The following is a 17,648-nucleotide window of genomic DNA, read 5'->3' as shown; positions in this document are numbered from 1 at the left end:
TTCCTATCCATGTACCTATCCAAGTGCCTTTTAAACATTGTTAATGTACCTGCCTCAACCACTTCCTCTGGCAGCTCATTCCATATACTGACCACCCTCTGGGTGAAAAAGTTGCCCCTCAGGTTCCTATTAAATCTTTCCCCTCCCACCTCAAACCTGTGCCTTCTAGTTCGATTCCCCAACCCTGGAAAACAGATTGTGTGCATTCCCCCTACCTATGCCCCTCATGATTTTATACACCTCTATAAGACCACCCCTAATTCTCCTACACTCCAATGAATGAAGTCCCAGCCTGCCCAACCTCCCTCCATAGTTCAGTCCCTCGAGTCCCAGCAACATCCTCTTCTGCACTCTTTCTAGCTGAATGGCATCTTTCTTATAGCAGGGTGTCCAAAACAAGTCAATGGAACCAAATCCCAAAAAGTGACTGCTACCAATGGCCAATAGCATCACACCTGTTTAAGGCTAATTTCCCCCTAAAGGCTTCTCTGCAAACACTGACGCGTGTGAAAATGTTCCACAAACGGATATTCAGTTCTTGCAAGTCAGCCTGTATTTTGCTAATGCGTTCTGCAAAGCTGCAGTACCATCCTCCCACACAATGTTCAGAAAATTTACTTTTGAGTTCTTGGAATATTCTTTTGCTGAGGGTCAGTTAGGAGTTAGCCTTTCCGATTAATATCAACCGCATTTTAACTTGAAGAGGTTTTAATGAGGCTGTTTCAAAGTTATCTGTGAACATGGTGATGTAGTTTCACAATGAATCATCTTGGACCCACGTTGCATCTTGAAATTGTTTTTGCACAAAATATTTGTAGATCTGTCACCCTGCTTTGGTTGGTGCTGGTCTGTTTAAACCCAAACAGCTGAAGGGTAAATTAATGGGAATCCACATTGCCAATCTTTCCAGCAGTAATCAAAGCATTGACTTTAAATCAAAAGAATCGAAAAATCCTGGAGATCTGAAATAAAATGAGAGAATGTGGGAAGTAATCAGCAGGGCAGGCAGCATCCATGGAGAGAGAAGCAGAACCAACATTCTAGACATTAGAACTAGGCCACCTGAAACATTATGAAAGCTGAAACATTGACCCTGATTCTCTCACCACAGATGCTGCCTGACCTGCTGAGTGTTTCCAGCATTTTCTATGTTTATCATTGATGACATTTACAATCGGATTTAAGTACTTCCAATATAAAGGCCCTACCTGATTGTCTTTTATAAATAACTTTATAAATTCCCCAAATATATTCAAGCTTTCCAACAGATGGTAGAAGCAAACAGACTGACAAGAACTTTATGTTTTAATTCCATCTCAAGAACTGAGGACCATCATTTTCAATCAGTGCTGTATTCCTGTTTGTACACTCAGTTTTCTGTACATCCTTCTTGACTGAGCACTGAGGGCGTCTCTTTGGCAATGGATCAATTCCTACTCTGGCTGCACTTTTCTGTCCAAGTTTTCATTATACAAATGCTTCAGGCTGTTGTGGAACCAGGAGGCGGCAGTTTAGAGATTCTGGAAAGAACATTCAGAGTAGAAGTCAGTAAAATACTGCAGAGAGTTGTGAACACAGCCCAGTCCCTCACTCAAACCAGCCTCCCCTCCACTGACTCTGTCTACACTTCCCGCTGCCTTGGGAAAGCAGCCAAAATAATCAAAGATCCCTCCCGCCCTGCTCATTCTCTCTTCTCCCCTCTCCTGTTGGGCAGATGATACCAAAGCTTGATAACACGTGCCACCAGACTCAATAACACCTTCCATCCGGCTGTTAGCAGACTCTTAAACAGACCTAAAGATGAACTCTTGATCTCTCAATCTGCCTCATCATGGCCCTTGCACTTTATTTTGTTTACCTGCACTGCACTCTCTCTGTAGCTGCAACACTATATTCTGCATTCTGTCTTCTTTTTACTACCTCAATATACATATGGATGGCATGATCTGTATGAATGTCATGGAAACAAAGTTTTTCACTCTACGTGACAATAAACCAGTATCAATACCATTCTACCAACCAGATCTTTAGTGCTCTAGCCAAACCTTCAGTAGCCTTCATCTGGTAAAAGATTCAAGTGCTCAACTGTTCATGTCAAGGGAATGCAGAATGTAAAGCAGGAAATATTGGCAGTTAGGTTAACAGCAGTAGATGTCAGCATGGAAACAGGCCCTTCCGCCCACCGAGTCCACAGTGACCTCTTGAGTATGTCCAGTTAGCACTGTTCATAGTTTCGCTCAACACCCCAACTCACTGCAAACGGCACAGTTTCAGAAAACTCAAGAATTGTAAAGGCTGAGGACGAGGCTCTCTGGCCAATTGAGTCAATGGCAAATTTAACTTAGGACCTCAGCAGTCTTCAGAGAGAGAAGGTGCATGTATTCCTCATGTGTCTGCACCCACAGAAATGAAAGGGAGGCTCTCTAATCCATTTTACCAGCAAGTTACCCATCTGAAACACAAGGTCACTTTGAACAACAGGTCACATGACCCATAAATCCAGTTCTATCCAACATCATTAATCTATTAAGGCCCATTCTATTGTCTTGAGCAACTTTAAAATCAGGTCTGAGGGGTAAAAAACAACTACATTCTTTCTAACAATCTCTGCCTGTGACTGGATGACGGCTTACCTTATTCTTTGTCTGGCTTTTTCAGGTATTTCATCATAACCGAGTTAATATCAGACTTCTCTTCAACCCCTTTATTCCCCAGGGCATCTGAGCCTTCCTTTTCTATTGGTGTGGCAGATGACCTTTCAACTCTTGACCTCTGCACTCCAGGCCGGTTCTTGATGCTATCCACACTTTTGTATGATACAGTTGACCCAGAGGAAGAAGAGGAGTCAGACGAGTTGCCGAGAGACTCACTCTTTCCTTTGGATGCACACGGCCTGACCACCATAGTTTTTTTTAATGAGGCCAAACCTGGAGCACCTTTGGAAAGCAAGCTGGCAAAATCTATGGCAAGAGGTCCGGAGTTTGCCTGGGTGTCCTGTGTGGTTCTGGCGACGTTGGTTGTGCTCTGGGACCTTCGAATTGCAGGAAGAATATCGTTCTCACTGTTGTCCTTTTCCTGCCCATAGCTAAGGCTTGGTAGCTTCCAACTTGAATTCTCCCTTCCTGGATCCTCATGAGGAAGGCTAGTGAACCGCTTGCTTTTGAACACCATGGGTTTGCCACTGAGTAGCACATCGATATCTTCTTCAAGCGATAACTCAAGCCACTTTTGTTGAGGCTTTAGTCTGGGAGGAAGTGCCCCATCTGTTTCTCTCATGGAGACACTTGGCTTTTGACCTACGGCACTCGAAGCACTGTGAGATTCAGCCAACATTTCACATGAACCATATCTGTTTCTTTTGATTGCAGCAGTATGTTCAGGTAATTCACCCGTGGCTGGCAGAGACCAAAGGCTGGATGATCGGACTAAGCCAGCCCCTCCACGGTCCCTGAGAGACGAGAGGCTCTGGGTCTCCAATCTCAGCAATGAATCGTCATCATCATCTTTAATGGTTGGACGTTTTCTGAGTGAAGAAATGCCTGCGGTCTGGTAGATGGGCAGGGGAGAACTGTCTTCCATTTGGAAGCTGATCTGGTCTCTTTCACTGGCGCGTTTTCGCCTTAGCTCCTCAAGAAATTCAGACAAAGCAACCGAGGAACTTGGAGACTTCTCCTCTTCCGAAGGAGGTCTTCTTCCAGACAGAGCTGTGGGTCGGTTAACCTCAGGCTGGTCGGGACTCTTTGCAAATTCTCGACTTCTGAAGCTGGACATACTCATGGAAGAGCTTGGCCTGCTGTTACCTTGATCCATTTCACCTCTGGCTGACCTGGGGATGGCAAGAGTGGACAGATAATATTAATGGGAGGGTGTCCAACCAGTCCAATGCTCAGACACAAAAGCTGTCTGTTGTTTAAGGGAAAGTAAAGCCCAGGAAAACAATGTCAAATTAGCCATCACTTAACTTTAATGTAAATGCCCACAAAAGTTAACATTTTCATACCTGGAGTCTGATTCCTGATGTTTAAGTGGATTATTGGTGATACCATTAGTCAAATCCAAGTCCTAACCAGGTCAATCTTTCAGTGATGTTCTTGGTTTTCCTAACATAACTAAAAAGTGGCCTTGTCTGCAACATTGGCAGCACATCCCACAAGAAAGGGCAAAAACCCATTTTAATTCTTCCTGCTGGGCTGAACTGAAATATTTGCTTCCATGCAGGGAATTTGAAAATTTGGAGTTCATATTCCATCCTCAAAAAATGCCAGCAGTGAAAAGCCTGCAAATGCACTGAAAATAGCCAGCTCTCTATCAATCTTCATCAGCAAGAAAAGATTTGCATTGATAATAATGCCTCTCACAGTCTTCTCAGGACATTCAAAACATCTAACAGCCAATTAGTTGGTTTGACATTGAGGCACTGTTATAGTATAGCAGCTGGTTTGTGCACAGACAGCTCTCACAAACAGCAACGACAAGATAATCTGTTTGAGTGATGTTGGGGGAAGAAAAAGTAATAGCTGAGACACTGGGAATAACTTCCTTGGTCTTCATGAAAGAGAGTTATTGGGTCCTTTGCACCTAGCAAGGCAGGCAGAAGGAGCACGAGTTTAATGCCTCACTGTGATGTAGCGCCTCAGAGTGTGTCGGACTTCTACCAGGACTGCAGTGTGGTGTCAGCTTAGTTTTGCTCAAGTCTCTGAACTGGGATCTCAATCATTACAGCAGAAAGAAACAACAATGTGCAGCAACCTGCTGGATCCGTGGAGAACTGTTGAACGGTAGTGTAGCAGTTAGCGCAATGCTATTACAGCGCCAGCGACCCGGGTTCAATTCCGGACACTATCTGTGACACACTATCCCCGTGTCTGCATGGGTTTCCTCCGGGTGCTCCAGTTTCCTCCCACATTCCAAAGATGTACGGGTTAGGAAGCTGTGGACATGCTATGCTGGCGCCGGAAATGTGGCGACATCTGCGGGCTACCCCCCAGTACACGCTATGCAAAAGATGCATTTCACTGTGTGTTTTGATGTACATGTGACTGATAAAGATACCTTATCTTAAAGGGAGGAAGTACTTAGCCATAGAGTCATACAGCATGGAAAACAGGGTCACTGATTCTGCACTGGCCATCAAGCACTCATTTATATTAATCCCATTTTATTCTCCCTACATTCTCATTAACTCCCCACCAACTTTACACACCACAGGCAATTTGCAGTGGCCAATTGACCTACCAACCTGCACGTCTTTGGGAGGTGGGAGGGAACCAAAGTGAAATCCAAACAGTCATCGGGAGATCGTGCAAACTCCACACAAGCACCAATGGAAGACAAAACTGAAACTCCAGTTGCTGCAGCAGACAGGTAGCAGCTCTACTAGCTGTGCCGCTGTGTTCTCTTGAACTACTTGTGCTGCATTTGGAAGACCCACTCCCTTTCCAGGTACAAATTAATAGAAGAGTAGGGAAACTGGCTTTCAAAACCTTAACTATCAGTGTTATGAATCTGTATAACTCAGTCTGGGGAATGCAGTTATGTTACAGTCAGACCCAGATGGCTAACATGGTTGAGATGGGGTGGTCTATAAACTGTAAAATGAAATTCAATTTCACTGTCATAAAGGCTCCAGGATCTGGTTTATCCCACGATGTGTAGAGTGGTGAGTTTGAACTGTTATTAATGTTTTTATCTCCACCTGCAGATGGGATAAACCAATTTCAGTCTAGTGCCTTCTGAAAGTTCGCAAACTTGGCTTACGCAAACCATATGCTCCATCCGACTTAAGAAATCTTTTGAAACTTGCTGCTCAATCTCACGGCTGATTGACTGCACTACTCCTGTGCAGGTGTGGAGAAGTTTAGGGTTTCCAGCACTGCCTCTGGGGCCCAGCGCACAAATTCGTCTCCCACATCTTGCATTTTGGCCATTTTGGAATTGAATTTGAGCAAGATAAGTTGCTGCAAGATCAACCAAATAGGACAAATCCTCCTGGAATCGTTGAGCTCTGGAAGGTGCTGCTCCTACACAGTTCAGGGTGCACTCTTTCATTAATACTAGCAAGTTCAGGTGTTTAGGAAATGAACTTTTTGCTGTAGACCTCCAGTCAATTTACATCACTCCCCTGTTTCCCTCACACCCACAGCATCTCTGCTTTGGTTCCCCCGTCTTCTCTGGTATTTTTAAGAACTTGCTGGATTTGCACATTAATTAAATGACTCTGTTCCTCACAGAAGGTTAACTCATTACTTCCTTCGTAATCATGTGATCATTGTCAACATAACACAGAGAACAGGAATGGGCCCTTCAGCCCACGATGTCGGCACCTAACATGATGCCGAATTGAACTAGATCTCTTCTGCCTGTACATGGTCCATATCCCTCCAGTCCCTGCAATATTCATGTGTCTATCTAACAGCCTCTTAAATATCACTATCATATCTCCTTCTACCACTAGCTCCTGGCAGCCTGCTCCAGGCACCTACCACTCTCTCAGTAAAAATCTTGTTCCACACATCTCTTTTAAACTTTCCCCCTCTCACCTTAAATGTATGTCCTACGGTATTTGACATTTCTACCCTGGGAAAAAGATTCTGACTGTCTACCCTACCTATAATTTTATAAACCTCTAGCAGGTCTCCCCTCAGCCTCTGACGCTCCAGAGAAAACAACCCAAGTTTGTCCAACCTCTCCTTATAGCTCATACTCTGTAATCCAGACAGCAGCCCAGGAAACCTCCTCTGTACCCTTTCCAAATCCTCCACATCTTTCATGTAATGGGGCGACCAGAACTGCATGCAATACTCAACACAAAATACTCTCCTGCCCAGCAAGAAAACTATTTAAACTATTGAGTTTCATTCCAATGAAATTCCAATGTAAATTCTGCTTAAAATTTATAATGTTCTTTTTTTTTCTCTGTTCTTTCTTTCTCCCTTTATTTCTCTTTTTGACCTGATCTTCCTGAATTCAAGCCATTTTTTCAGTTCCTCCTTTCTAAATTTTAAAATTTTAAACATTAAAGCTCACTGGTTGAAGAGATACCCTCTTGGACTTGTTATTTAATAAGATCCCTGATGCTGTTGCCATAATGTCATCTGTTCACAGTTGCAACGTGTCACAATATAAGTTATATTCAAGTTAAAGGATGCTGGTGGAAGTCTAACCCTGTGGGCTGCAAGATCCTCATCTAATAAGATTCAATCCATTATGAAGACGTGTGTCGTGTGAATTAATGAAATGGTTAAAAGGAAGGTTAAGGGTTAGAGATGAGCTTGGAACATGAGCATTTCTTGGAAATTTTGCAGAGTACAAGAGGTTGAAAGAGAAGTGGTGAGAACTGTTCAGATAAATATTTGATCTTGAATAAATAAGTCTGAAGAATAGTATGATACTGAGTTAACAGAATTGCCTTGTTCAATGGTAGTGCTCTTGACTCTGAGTCGGGTTGTTGTGTTTATATGCCCACTTCGAGGTTGGAATATTGTCCAACGATTCAATGCAGGGCTGGGGCAATTCATCACATTCCCAATGAAATGATGAAATTAAATCCCAGATGACTGCTGAGGTTCCACTATTCCAAGAGGAGCAAGGGAAATCCCTCAACTGAGAACAGTTGAAAAGATTATCTGGCTGGTAAAGCTGCAGCCTCATACTCCAGTGACCCTGGGTTCAGTTCTGACCCACCGTGGTGTCTATGTGGAGCTTGCACATTCTCCCTGTGATTGCATGGGCTTCCTATGGTGCTCCAGTTTCCTCCCACATCCCAAAAGTATGTGTATTTGGTAGGTTAACAGACCACTGTAAATTGCCCCTCGTGTGAGGGCAAGAGATAGAACCTGGGGAGGAGCTGATGGTGTAAAACTGGCTGGTTGATGATCAGAACAGACTCAGTCAGCTGAAAGGCCTTCTTCCGTGCTGCATCTCTCTATAACTCTATATTGATGACTGTAGGGCCTTGCTAATGGCAAACTTTGGGCCATGCTGGAATCTCAGGTGAATGTAAAAGATCCCATGGTGCTTTTTGAAGAACAAGGGAGTTCTCCCTGGTATCTTGATGAATATTTATTCCTCACTCTACATTTCTAAAATAGATACCCCGATATCAGCACATTGCTGTTGGAGAGAACTTGCTTTGTGCACAATAGATGCCACATTAACCCAAATTATAACACAAGCCACATTTCAAAAATACCTCCCTAACTATAAAGGATATTGAATCCTGACGTCATGAAAAACGTTTTATACATGCTGGTCTTGCTTCCCCTGTGTTAGATTCCCAAGCAGTATTTCTTTATTCCCCACTGCCTCACATTATAAATAAACTTTATTAATAGTGAATGCATAACAGAAGCATTTTGTTGGCTCTGAAATATTTTGGCCATTAAAGGCGCTACCTAAATGTAAGGTTCTATTTTCTTTTATCCATTAAAAAAAAGGGATTAATGTAGGATTAGTGTAAAATGGTGGATGATGGACTCAATTGGCCAAGGATCTGTTTCTGTTCTATGTCTCTTTATCTCTCATTGACACTTTCCTTAGGTTCCTGAAGATCTGGAAAATTATTTACAGAGTATTGGCTGTGATCTAAGTCAATCCTTTCTGTTACAGGAGTCAGGCAAAGTCAATAAAGAGGAAGGAAATATAACAAAGAGATAGAGGGGACTTTGCCAAGTATCAGATGATGGTTATGTCTTGTTTTCTGCAGGTGGGAAGTAATGTGGTTGTAGACTGGAAATTGTAGTCACAGCGGTTCCTGAGCACTTTGGTTGGACTGTGACAGGACTAGAGATTGCCCTGTATTTTAGGAACAGGTTAGTTTTCTGAGCACTGAGCAGTCTCCGAAGTTTTACAGATTTTAGTTGTTTGGGCAGCGGAAATGTTAAAGAAAACAACTAATGGAGAAACAATCATGAACCATACAAATGCAGTTTGATGTCAGCCCATGCCTCGGAGTCTGAAGATCATGGGTTGAAGCTCCAGCACAGTACTGAAGGAGAGCTGGACATTCAGCAGTGTCATCCTTCACATTAAACTGAGGCATTAAATTGAGATCCCATCTTCTCGCTCTGGTGAATGATCACATGACGCTTTGTGAAGAAGAGAAGAGTACCTCTTCCGAATATCCTGGCCAATATTTATTCCTTAATTAAATTTTCTAAAACAGGTTACCTGGCTGTTAGGACATTGCTATTGATGGGAGCTGTCTGCAAATTAGGCTGCATATTCCCTTTAATTATGTGGCTACATTTTTACAGTATTTCACTCCAAGACATTGGACTTCAAGTATTGTGCTTTGCTCCACCCTTCCCCTGACCAAAAACCTAAAAACCAAATATCTGAGAAGAAAGCGACAAAATTAGAGCTAAAAGACTGAAGACAGCATCAAATGTTTTAAACACTGTCTGAATCGCAATGGTTTGACTTTGTCTGGGGCTCTTTGCAGAGTCAACCTGATGTGCAAGATTGCAAGACAGCAGCATCATAATTAAATGGGCCTCATCAAGCTCTGGGAGAACCAAGTCAGCATAATTCAAAATGCAAGTGAGAGCTGATGGAGTTGGAAGCTTCGTTGTCCAGGTTCATTATATTTTGAGTGTTACTGTCATTCGGTCTTGAAGGATCTTGTTACTGAGCCCTGCTGGGCCTGTCAGCTCCTTGCTGCTAGTAATTGCTTTGAATAAGGAAGGAGTTAGAAGACAGTAAACTCCTGACTATGCAGACCAACAATGGAGTTACTAATCATTTATCCCTCTATTCTCTTCTTCCAGCATCCACACGGAGAGAGAGAGCATGAAACAGGCCCCAAGGCCCAACAAGTCCATGCATCAAGCACCCAGTTTTACACTAATCTGACCCGATCCCAATATATTCTCCCACATTCCCATCAACTCCCTCCTCCAGATTCTACCACTCACTGACATGAGAGGCAATAATCAGCGGCTAATTATCCTCCCAACTTGCACATCTTTGAGCTGTGGGAAAAAACTAAAGCAGCTGGAGAAACCCACTGGGTCACAGGGAAAACGGGCAAACTCAACACAAACAACACCAGAGGTCAGGATTGAACCCAGGTTGCTGGAGCTGTGAGGTCACAGCTCGACTAGCTGCGCCACTGCGCTGCCCGATGTGTTTTACCCATTCACGCACTTTTACCAGTGTGCCCGCTGGCTCCTTATCCAAGTGGCCAGAGTGAGCCTGAACAGCACTGGCAACAGACAATGCACTTAACCCGATCTTTGCTCATTGTCAACACGTACATACCTCCGGTGAGGTGGTCCCGCATGGGGAAAACGGAATAGCAGTGGGAACCAAGGCCAATTGTTTCCCCCACCCCCTCCTTCCTGTGCTCCATTTCTCCAGGCTTTGTGTCGCATGCTGGCTGTCACTCTGGTCAAGGACAGCTGACTGAACGAAGACACAGCACTGAGCCTGGGACCTGCCTCATCTGCACTCTTGGCTCAAAGAAAGAATTCAAACCATCTTTGCATATAACTCTATACTTGATAGTTTTGCAGCTAATTTTTAAGAGCTTTAGCCTTCGCTCAGAGGTAGCAGTATCAGATTGATGGGGGATTAAGTCCTGCCCTATAGGTATACTTATAACAATGGAGGAGGAGGCCATTCCACCCACCGGATCCATGCAGTCCCATTGGTCCCATCACCCCTCTCCTTACTTCCCTGCTCCCCTGCAACTTATTCTCTCTCACACATCCCCTTTGATTTGTTAAGTAGCCAATCAACCTACCAGGATGTCACCAGGATGTGGGAGGAAACCAGAGCACCTGGAATAAAACTGCACAGTCATGGAGAGAACATACAAACTGCACACAGATAACACCTAAGGACAGGATTGAACCTGGGCCCACAGAGCTGTGAGACATCACCAGGCCACTCTTGTCAGTATATTCCAATCTAATGCCACGGTGGATTCATGAGGGAATGCTATATTGTTGGAGAGGCTTTCTTGCCTGTGCTCTGAGGTGCACATAAAAGATCCCACGGTGCTTTTTGTAGAACAGCAGCAGAGTCCTTCCTACTGTTCCAGACAATATTTATCCCTCGACTAACATTACTGAAACAAATTATCTGGGCTTTTCCCCCATTCAGTGGCTCGTGGGATCTTCCTGTGTGCAAATTGACCGTCACATTTCCTATACTGCAACGTCTAGTGTAGCGGTTAGCATAACGCTATTGCAGCGCCAGTGACCTGGATTCAATTCCGGCCACTGTCTGTAAGGAGTTTGTATGTTCTCCCCGTGTCTGCATGGGTCTCCTCCGGGTGCTCCGGTTTCCTCCCACATTCCAGAGACGTACGGGTTAGGAAGTTGTGGGCATGCTATGTTGGCGCCGGAAGCGTGGCGACACTTGCGGGCTGCCCCCAGAACACTCCATGCAAAAGATGCATTTCCCTGTGTGTTTCGATGTACATGTGACTAATAAAGAAATCTTATCGTATCTCTTCAAAAGTGACACTGCAATGGCCTTTGGGACACAAAGTCATAAAACGCCTGCCAAATACTAAGGAAAGCCAACCAACATTGACCGGCATAAGCAGAGGAATAGACACAAGTCCCAGAGGACTTTATTAGGTGGTGGGATGATTGAATCTAGGGTGCAGAGTCCAAACTTGTTTGGTCTACCACACCGAAGATAAACAGGCATAACGGATCCACTTCCGAACCAGATAACCTTCACCAGTACAAATCACTGGGTCAAATACCTCTTCACTCTTTGTGAGCTCTTGCCGTGCAAACATTGGTGCACCATTTCCTGTACTAGCACAGCAATTACACTTTGAAAGGTATTTCACTGGCTGTAAAGTGCTTTGAGACACCTTGAAAACATTATGTAAAACGTCATAGAAATGCTGGTCTATTTTCCATTAGGATCTTAAACTAGGAGAGTTTGAGGAATTCGGAAAGCAGAAGAAAGGTAACATTCAGTTCTACAACAGGGAATTAATTAGCTTTAACCTTGATAATATATTCAACGCTGACAAAAAATGTTATAGAATTAGGAAGCATTGGAGGAAGGAAATTGTCCCGACTGTTTAGATATAACTCCCTGAGAAAGTATACAGATAGAACAGGAAGATGCAAAGCAAGATCGGGTGGATGTCTGAGAGAATGGAGAATTGGGCAGTATCATAAACATTACTTTTTGGACAGATCAGTCAGAATCGAAAGGTTTTTCCAACTCCTGTTCTTTTCTAACTATCCAAAGAATTTTATATTCACTACAGTTGATACCAGACTCTGTCTCACAGATTGACTTATTCCACCCTGGATCTATTTAACTGAGATGAGGTGACACCAGTGTCACTCCTGTCAAGCACACATCCCTGAACGTCCAGCCATATATCACCCCAACAGGAGGACAAACCGAGCCAGGTCAGATCCCTGGCAAGGTATGATCCAAGAATGAATAACATCGTGGGCTCAGGTGGTTTCAGGAAGTTTTATTTGTGAGCCTCCTTAAAAAAATGGGCAGAATTAATGCAGGCAGCTCTTGTCAATCCTTCTAATTGGCCAGTCCTTGCCTAAAAATTGTTGCACCTTTTGCTAGTTCTAAAGAAAGGTTATCTCTATTTCCCTCTCTACGGGTGCTATGTGCTCTTAAAATATCCTGCATTTAATTAATAGTCATATAGCGCAAAAACAAGTCCTTCAGCCACTGAGTCTGCACTGACCACCAAACATCTATGTCCACTATTCTTGTACCAATGCTAGCCCCATGTTTTTTCTTCCCACAACACACTACAACAGGCACGGTAATGTAGCGGTTAGCCTAACGCTTTACAGCGCCAGCGACCCGGGTTCATTTCCGGCCGCTGTCTGTAAGGAGTTTGTATGTTCTCCCTGTGTCCGCATGGGTTTCCTCCGGGTGCTCCGGTTTCCTCCCGCATTCCAAAGACGTACGGGTTAGGAAGTTGTGGACATGCTATGTTGGCGCCGGAAGTGTAGCGACACTTGCGGGCTGTCCCCAGAACACTACGCAAAAGATGCATTTCACTGTGTGTTTCAATGTACATGTGACTAATAAAGAAATCTTATCTTATCTTATCAACCCCAGATTCTGCCACTCACCTACACACTTGGGGCATTATCAGTGGATAATTAAGCTACTGAGCTGCACACCTTTCAGATGTGGGAAGAAATCGGAGCACCCGGGGGGTGGGGAAACGCACGCAGTCACAGGAGGGATGTGCAAACTCCACAGAAACAGCACCGGATGTCAGGATTAAACCCGGATCACTGGAACTCTGAGGCAGCAGTTCCGTACAGGTAAAGCAGAGAAGGATATGGACCTAATGCAGGCAAATGGGATTAGTGTAGATGGGTAAGATGGTCAGCATGGCTGTGGTGGGATAAAGGGCCCGGTTCTGTGCTGTACACCTCTACGACTCTATAGGCTGCACCACTTGTACCAGCCAAGTGCACAGTATAATATGGTATCATCAGCGAAGTAGCTGCAGGAAATGTTAGGTCTTTATGTGGGCAGCAGTGCGGCAACGGGATATGTTTGGATGTACCTGTTTGTGAGGGCCTGTTTTTGGTGCTAAGCTGGCGATGAAATCACAGCGAGTACCAGACAGAGCTTTCGAAGGCTCAATAGACAAAAAGTGCTGGAGGAACTCACAGGTCAGGCAGCCTCCATGGAGGGAAATAAACAGTCGACGTTTCAGGTCGAGACCCTTCATCAGGACTGGAAAGGAAGAGGGCAGAAGCCAGAATAAGAAGGTGGGGGGAGGGGGAGGACCACACGCAGGCAGGTGATAGGTGAGTTTCAGGGGAGAGGTGAGTCCAGGTGAGGGGGGAAGGTAGGTGGGTGGGGGAGGGGGAGAAGATGTAATAAACTGAGAGGTGACAGGTAGAAGAGGCCAAGGGCTGAAGAAGAAGGAATCCGGCAGGAGAGGGCAGTAGACCATGGAATAAAGGATGGGGGAGGGGAGGAGGGGAGGAGGGGAGGAGAGGAGATGGGCAGGTCACCAAGGCAGGGGAAGGGAGCCATGGGAATAAGGGAAGATGAAGGAGTTTGGGGGGGTTGGAGAGAAAAAGAAGGGGTGGGGTTACCTGAAGTTAGAGAAATTGATGTTGAGGCCATCACGTTGGAGACTCCCAAGGCGGAATATGAGGTTTTGTTCCTCCAACCTGCGTCTGGCCTCAACGTGGCGGTAGAGGAAGCCATGGATAGATACGTCAGTATGGGAGTGGGATGTGGAATTGAAGTGGGTGGCCACCAGGAGGTCCTGGCTGTTGCGGCGGATGGAGAAAAGGTGCACAACGAAGCCAGTCTACGGATTGGACCTTGAATCTACTTCATCTGCACAGCCAACTCCCTTATTTGAGGAATTGAATTTCAAGCTGAGTGTCTCATCAGTAACAAGCCAGGGGTAGGTTTCAGTGGGGCATTCATGAGCAGCGTTGGGGATGTGGCTGGAATAAGTCAGGGCGAAGTAAAAGTGTTGACACTATTAAATTCCTTAACAAATAAAAGAATGGGACTGGGAGAAACCTCCAGGCTCTAGAGTTACAGGGAGAGGTTGGGCAGGCTAGGACTTCATACGTCGGAGCCAAGGAGACTGAGGGGTGACCTCATAGAGCTGTACAAAATCATGAGGGGCATAGATAGGGTGAATGCACACAGTCTTTTTCTCAGGCAAAGGGAATCAAAAACTAAAGGGCATAGGTTTAAGGTGAGAGGAGAAACATTTAAAAGGGACCTGAGGGGCGACTTCTTCACGTGGTGGTATAAAATGAAGTGCCAGAGGCAAATGGGACAGGCTCAGATGGGCATCTTGGCTGGCATGGATGAGTTGGACCAAAGGGCCTGTTTTTGTGCTGTGTAATACTCTATGACTCTGTCTTGCCTCTACCAAAAATGTTTGCAGTGCCATCCAATTCGCCACTCTTTCAAATATCTACAAGATTTTTGGATCTTCCCATGCAGTTGGTAATGCCCCTCCCAACTCCACAGTAATAGATAACATGGGAAAAATGCTTATCTTTTGGTTATGGCTCACTGTGTCCCAAGGAGGGCAGGGCAGGATCCCACTCTGTGCTTCTCGGTGAGGGGTCCAAGATAGCTTATCAGGTCTCCTGTTCCACATGAGAGGAACGTGAGGCAATTCAAATGTGCAGAAATGTAAAAAGCTGCAGAAAGTAGTGGACTCAGCCCAATACATCACGGGCACATCTCTCCCTACCATCAGTAGTATCTACAGGAAGTGCTGCCTCAAGAGGCAACATCCATCATCAAAGATCCCCACCATCCGGGCCATGCCATTTTTCGCAGCTACCATCAGGCAGGAGGTACAGAGGCCTGAACTCCCACACCACCAGGTTCAAGAACAGCTACTTCCCTTCAACCATTCGGTTCTTTAACCAACTAGCACAACCCTAATCACTACAGTTTAGCAACATTATGACCACTTTGATTATTTTGCACTAAAATGGACCTTGTTTTTATTTTGTTCTAATTGTGTCCTTTCTTGTAAAAATTGTGTGTAATTTATGTTTATGTTTTTCTTGTGCAGGCTGCTTAAATGATACTGCTGCAAGTAAGTTTTTCATTGCACCTGTGCATACATGTACAGATACATGTAGAAGATACAGGTGCCTGAGAGCATGTACCACCAGACTTAAGGACAGCTTCTACCCCACTGTGATAAGACTATTGAACAGTTCCCTTATACAATGAGACGGACTATGACCTCACAATCTGTCTTGTTGTGACCTTGCACCTTATTGCACTGCACTTTTCTCTGTAGCTGTGACACTTTACTCTGTACTGTTATTGTTTTTACCTGTACTACATCAATGCACTCTGTACTAACCTAATGTAACTGCACTGTGTAATGAATTGACCTGTACGATCGGTAGGCAAGACAAGTTTTTCACTGCACCTCAGTACAAGTGACAATAATGAACCAAAACCAAAAACCTGATAGGACAACCCTCTCCTCCCAGGGATTAGCTGAGTGAACCTCTTCTGGACTGCCTCCAATGCCAGTGTATCCTTCTATAAATAAAGGGATCAAAATTGTACACAGTTTCATTTTCTAAAGTCACAGTCAGAGGAGACTGAAGCAGGACCCACCTGTAGCGGTGGAGACTGACGCTGTCCGCTGCCGATCCTTGAGACAGACTCCCAGCCACGCTTGCCCCCGACGTGGGTGAGCGACCCGCAGATGACCCCAGCCACAATCTTGACCCAGCACTACGGTCATCAGTCAGAAGGGATCCCACAATGGACTGTTTGTCACTGGGAAGACAAGCAGAAATGCAGTCAATGTTATTATCTTTAAATCAGAGTCCATAAAAACATAAGAAATAGGGGTGGGAGGAGGCCAGCTGGCCCGTCGAGCCTGCTCCACCATTCAATAAGATCTTGGCTGATCCGGCTGTGGACTCAGATCCACCTACCTGCCTTTTCCCAAGAACCCTTAATTCCCCAACTATGCAAAAGTTCTGCTATTTCCAGTTCTACTATTTCCCATCAGGGGTGGCTGGAACTCAACAACGATCGAATGCCAACCAAAATCACACAGAGTATTTATTCAGCAGCGAAACCAATTATTTATTACTTCTGCAAGTTTGGCTGTGTGGGGTAAGAGCCAATGAAGTACCGGGTATGTTCTCCACAAAAATAAAGGCAACCTACAATTTGAATTCGAGATTAAGGAATGACATCTAATTCTGCCTCTGATAATATTCAGCACCAACTAAATATCTCTTTAATATGTGAAAATGGAACTGTATATATTTTCAGAGTACAGGAGGTATCTTTATTTAGGTGAAAAAAAAATTATCTGATACAAAAACCAATAAGTGTTGATTTTCCGTAATTAAACATCAGACCAGTGCTGACAGAAGGTCATTGACCCAAAACATTAGCTCTGTTTCTCTCTCCACAGATGCTGCCTGACCTGCTGAGCACTTCCAGCATTTTCTGTTTTATTCTCAGATTTCCAGCATCTGCATGTTTTTTGAGGGGTCAGATTGAACCCTGGAACTGGAATTGGCCAAAACTGGGAGTAAGCAACAAATGAGGGTCAAGCATGCAGGCAGGTTAACCACATCATTAAATTTCAGGCCACTCAGCCCCACTAGCCATGCTATAGCTCTCCAACTATCCATTTCCTGGTCTTCTTGTCATTACCTGTAAATGTGTATTTTTTACATAGTATGCCACTCACTTTTAACGAATATTCAGGATCTGTTCCTACCCCTGGTTTGGATAAGGCATTTGAATCCTAACAGTCCATCTGTACTAAAACATCTAATTAATACACATGGCGGTGCCATTAAATTTATGGGGTACAGTCAAGGAAAGATAAGTCAAAGAATCATTGATAATTTATGAGACTGGAGGCTATTTGGCCTTTTACATCCATTCTAGCTGAAAAAAAAAGCCTAAACCAGTTCCAGCACTAGGTCTGTAGATCTGCAGGTCACAGTGCTTGAAGTATACATCCAAGTACTTTATAAATGCGATGAGAGTTTCTCCCTCCATCAGTCTTCCCAATCTCTTCCACCCTCGGATGAAAGAATTTGTTCTCCTTCCTTCTCCAATAATTCCACCAATAACTTTAAACATATGCCCCCTGGCCTTGACCCATGTGCTAAAGAAATAAAAGGATGGAACAG

The 17,648-nt window shown here is 44.5% G+C and overlaps 1 protein-coding gene across 1 annotated transcript in view; it reads right to left on the bottom strand.

Annotated features, from left to right (window-relative positions):
* Positions 1–1,258: 1,258 nt before the first annotated feature.
* The window catches only part of LOC127579203 (unconventional myosin-XVIIIb-like), a 211,480-nt gene continuing 195,090 nt past the window's right edge, over positions 1,259–17,648 (bottom strand). The window contains exons 38-40 of the mRNA XM_052031811.1: positions 16,099–16,263; positions 2,634–3,826; positions 1,259–1,520 (exon numbers count right to left, since the gene is read on the bottom strand). Of these exons, the coding sequence (XP_051887771.1) occupies positions 2,635–3,826; positions 16,099–16,263 (1,357 nt within the window). The 3' untranslated portion in view covers positions 1,259–1,520; position 2,634. The remainder of the gene's footprint in view (positions 1,521–2,633; positions 3,827–16,098; positions 16,264–17,648) is intronic.

This window comes from Pristis pectinata, chromosome 17 (assembly GCF_009764475.1).
Source record: "Pristis pectinata isolate sPriPec2 chromosome 17, sPriPec2.1.pri, whole genome shotgun sequence".
Lineage (NCBI taxonomy): Eukaryota > Metazoa > Chordata > Chondrichthyes > Rhinopristiformes > Pristidae > Pristis > Pristis pectinata.
This window is presented reverse-complemented; position numbering and strand designations above follow the sequence as displayed.